Raw genomic sequence first — 4,561 nt, 5'->3', positions numbered from 1 at the left:
CAGCTCCGGCAGGCCCGGCAGCGTCGGCACGACCGAGCTCAGGTCGAAGGGCGCGTCGTCGTCGCCGACGGAGCTGAGGCGGAGCCAGGTAATGCCGGGGAGCCCGGCGGTGATGGAGAAGAGGAAGAAGCCGATGAAGAACGGGTTCGCGAAGACGATCGCGAGCTCCGAATCCTTGGGTGCGACGAGCGTCGGCAGGTCCGCGAGGAGCAGCGACGTCTCCGGCAGCGCCTGGCGCGCGACGCTGCGCGCCGGTGCGCTCAGCGCGCGGCGCGGCGCGACGAAGGCGGCAGCGGTGCAGAAGATCGCGGCGAGACTGACGGTGCGCATGGTTGTGCAGTCGTGCGACGAAGCGAGGATGGCGGCGACGGTGAGACCTCGAAGGTGGCGGTATGACGGGGCCGAGCAGGCCCCCTGGGAGGCTCGTGAGCGCGTGCCGGGTAACGTTGAGGAAACACCGACGTCAAGCCGCATCAGCAGCGGACCGGGCAGCCTCGCCTCGCGCAATGAAGCCCGTCAAAGCCGGCGACGACGCCGTCGCAACGACCATGAACTTGGCGAAGCGGTTCCCGTCGCTGACCGTCTTCGGCCTGGCGCTCGCGCTGCACTCGAACTGCGTCGGGAACGGGGTCGTCTGGGACGACCGCGCCGCCGTGACCTACAACAAGGACGTCGACGCTTCCAACGCGCCCTACGGTAACCTGTGGATCCACGACTACTGGGGCCAGCCCATGAGCGCCGTGGACAGCCACAAGTCCTGGCGGCCCCTCGCGACGCTGACCTTCCGCTGGAACCACGCGGTCCACGGCTTCCGGCCGTTCGGGTTCCACGCGGCGAACGTCGTCGTCCACGCGCTGAGCTGCGTCTTCTTCCTCGGCGTCGCGCGCCAGGCGCTGCGGGACGAGCTCGGCGCGCTCCTGGCGGCCGTGGCCTTCGTCGCGCACCCGATCCACAGCGAGGCCGTCGCGTCGATCGTCGGCCGCGCGGACGTTTTAGGGGGCTGCCTCTGCCTCGGCGCCGTGCGCGCGTACGGCGCGCGCTGGGGCAAATTCGGCTTTTTCTACGTGGTCGTCGCCTTCGCCTTGGGCGTCCTCGCGGCGCTGGCCAAGGAGGTGGGCATCGTCGCGTTCCCGCTGTTCTTCGCGCTCGACAGGGCAGCAAAAGGGTGCGAAATTCCCAAATTCAAAGGCTCATATCTCGGTCGTTTTCCACTCGTTTCGGCTGATTTTTGGACGAGCGATCATCTCTCGGAACGGTCTCGAAGCGTGGATGCTTTTTCCGGAACGCGCGCCCGCGGAACACTCACGTTGAAGCGACGTTGAATCACCCTTTTGCTGCCCAGGTCCTGGAATTTGTGGACGCGTTGTGCGGCCGGCCGGGCCTGTCGCCCGCGCCGGACCTGCGGCGCTGCGGCCAGCGCCTGCGGGACGTCGGCGTTCTGGCGCGGCTCGGGGCGAGCGTTTTCGCGGTGCTGGGGCTGCTCTGGCTCCACGCGCTGCGCCACGGGGAAGCGCTCCTCTACGAGTGGTCGGTGCTGGAGAACTCCGTCGCCGCGAACCTCCGCGGCGATTTGAAGGCCACGCTGCTCAGCTACCTCTACCTCCACGGCCGCTACGCCCTCAAGCTCGTCGCGCCGCTCTGGCTCTGCTACGACTACGGCTTCCCCTGCGTCGGCCACGTCGAGGCGTTCGGCGACGCCCGGAATTTGCTCGCGGCGGGCCTCTACGCGGGCCTCGCCGCGCTGGCCGTTTTGGGCGTGCGCCGCCGGTCGCGGGCCATCCTGCTCGCCGGCGCCCTGGGCTACGTGCCCTTCCTGCCCGCGGGGCACCTGCTGCTGCCCGTGGGGACCATGCTCGGCGAGCGCTTGCTTTACCTCCCGTCCGCGGGCTTCTGCCTCGCCTTCGCGGCCGCCGCGCGCGCGGTCCTCGTCGACGGCGCGAAGCGCGGGCCGGGGGACGCGGCGGCGGGCTGGCGGTCATTGGCAGAGGCCGTCGTGCCCGGGCGGCGCGCCGTCGCGGCCGCGCAGCGCGCGGCCCTGGCCGCGGTGCTGCTGGGCGCGTGCGCGCGGTCGTCGTCGCGGAACCTGGCCTGGCGCAGCGAGCGCGCCCTCTTCGAGGCGAGCCTGGACGTGTGCCCGTCGTCGCTCAAGGTGCTGAACAACCTCGCGCTCGTGCTTTTGAATTCCGACGACGACGAGTCGAGGCGGCTCCAGGACCTGCCGCGCGCCGCGGTCCTCCTCGACGGCGCGCTCGGCGCGCACCGCGACTTCCCGAGCGCGCTCTTCAACCGGGGCCTCGTCCACCACCTCGAGGGCCGCAAGATGAGCGCGATCCAGGACTTTAGCGACGGCCTCGGGAAGGAGCGGGGCGAGGACCCGCGCGTCGAGACGTACCTCGGCCAGGAGTTCTGGCTCCTCATGCGCACGCTCGACAAGACGTCGGGGCCGGGCCTCGACGATTTGCGGGGCGGCCTGCTCCAGCTCGCGGCGCAGCATCTGGAGAAGGGCGACGCGCGGCTGCCCCTGACGCACTGGGCGCGCGCGTCCGCGGCCGCGCCGAAGTCACATCTTCAACCCGACTTCAATGTGATCGTACGCGACAGCTTTGACGCGAGCTTTTCTGCTGTGCGTCAAGAACTCAATCGATTCGTCCAAAAATCAGCCGAATCGACTTCGACTTGACCGAGCTCGAGAGTTCCGAAGTTTGGTCGGGAGAACCCAGCTCACTGTTTGATCTCCACACAGGTCCGTGGCGTTCGAGGTCGGCGACCACGCGGCCGTCGAGACGAACGCGCTCCTCGCGCTGGACCTGAGCCGCCAAGTCACCGACGCCGGCGAGCCGCACAAGTCCGTCAAGGAGGGCGCGACGTACAACATCCTGGGGCTCTCGCGGCGCGCGCTCGGCGACGACGGTGGCGCGTTCGAGGCCTTCGAGGCGGGCCTCGTCGCGGAGCCCGAGTCCTTCGAGCTCCTCTCCAACGCCGCGTCCCTCCTCGCGGACCACGGCGACCACGGCCGCGCGCGCGACTTCTTCGACCGCGCCGTCGCGCTCGAGCCCGAGTCCGCGGAGGTCATGAACAACTTCGGCTTCTTCCTCGAGCGCAAGGGCGACCTCGAGGACGCGCTCGCCTACTACCTCCGCGCCCAGGAGCTGCTCCTGCCGGCGAGCCACCCGCAGATCGACACGAACGTCCGCAACATCCGCGCGCGCATCGCGAATGGCGGGAAGCTCGTGGAGGAGCCCCTCGCGCCGGCCGCGCAGCACTGGGCGCCCGACGTCGCCCGAGCCCCCGACGTCGCCCTCGCGGACGACGCGCCGCCGGCGGCCGACGCGCCGCCCAAGCCCGCCGCGCCGCCGGGGGGCTACACGTGGAAGACGTCGGGGTGATAAGTGCGGACGTGTACGAGTCTGGTCACGGTCTTTGTTTGGCGAGCGGACTGGCATTTTGGGTCCGATGGACAATGCCTTGCTCGCGGAGCTTCATGCGGCGCGTCTGGCGCGACAACCGGCCGCCGTGCCGTCGTCCGCGCCGCCGCCGGCCGTGTCGCAGCCTGCGACGGCGCCGCCCACCGAATCGACGACCATGCCGCCCACAACGCCTCCTTCGCCATCGACCATCGACCTGACGGCCGCCGCGCCCCCCGCGTTGGCGCCCGCGATCGCCCCATCGACCATCGACCTGACGCTGAGCTCGGACGACGAACACGACGCGCCGGCGCGGAAGAAGGCCGCGCGCTCCGCGGCCGTCGAGCCGCTCCCATCGACGCCGCTCGACTTCTCGCGCTGCGAGGTCATCCAGACCGCGCCGCGGCCCGCCGTCGTCTTTCGCGACGTTGGCGGCGACAGGCTCGAGCGCCTCTGCGAGCGGCTCGTGCGAGACGCGTCGCGGGCCTTCCGCTGCGCGGGCGACGACTGCCGCGGCGCGTATCGCCGGGGCCCGCGGTTCGCGTCGGACGTCGCGGGCGACCTCGCGTTCTGCGAGGCCTGCGCGGCGCAGATCCGCGTCGGCCGGGTCTCCGAGGCGCCCGTCGCCGACGGCCGCTTCGGCCGCAAGGGCGTGCTCGGGAGCCCCGGCTTCGCGTCGATGTGCGGCGCGGCGGAGAAGGCCCCCGGCGCCAAGGACAACTACCAGATCGTCGCCGACGGCAACTCGCTCAAGGTCAACGAGAAGAAGACGATCCTGACCGACGCCGACGCGGCCCGCTGGTTCCGGGCCGTCGCGGGGCCCGCGCTCCGCGCCTGCGCGGCCGTCGCCCGCCGCGACGGCGCGCGCGTCCCCGCGGCGACGCTCGGCGCGTGCGACGGCGAGTCGGCGGCGCCCGAGGGCGACGTCCGCGTGCTCCGCTACCCGGCCACGGGCCGCTCCCACGCGTCGTTCCACCGCCACCGCGACCACCCGCACTACGGCATGGTCGTGCTCGCGTCGCTGCGGGCGGACTGCGACTTTTGGGTCACGCAGACGAGCGCGCGGCCCTCCGCGGACACCGTCGGCCGCCTCGTCACGCTCCGCCACGGCGATCTCATCGTCTTCGACGCGTCCCGGGAGCCCGACGGGTCCGGCT

General features: G+C 71.4%; 1 protein-coding gene across 1 annotated transcript; it reads left to right on the top strand.

Annotated features, from left to right (window-relative positions):
* Positions 1 to 578: 578 nt before the first annotated feature.
* On the top strand, positions 579 to 1,031 carry AURANDRAFT_8230 (hypothetical protein; the record flags this gene model as incomplete). Its single annotated transcript, XM_009044303.1, has 1 exon — positions 579 to 1,031. A coding segment is annotated over one exon (453 nt), but the record flags the coding sequence as incomplete, so codon positions are not given.
* Between the last annotated feature and the right edge of the window lie 3,530 nt (positions 1,032 to 4,561).

Source organism: Aureococcus anophagefferens, assembly GCF_000186865.1.
Source record: "Aureococcus anophagefferens unplaced genomic scaffold AURANscaffold_234, whole genome shotgun sequence".
NCBI classification, from domain to species: Eukaryota; class Pelagophyceae; order Pelagomonadales; family Pelagomonadaceae; genus Aureococcus; species Aureococcus anophagefferens.
Note: the sequence above shows the minus strand (reverse complement) of the source record. Positions and strands in the feature narration are given on the sequence as shown.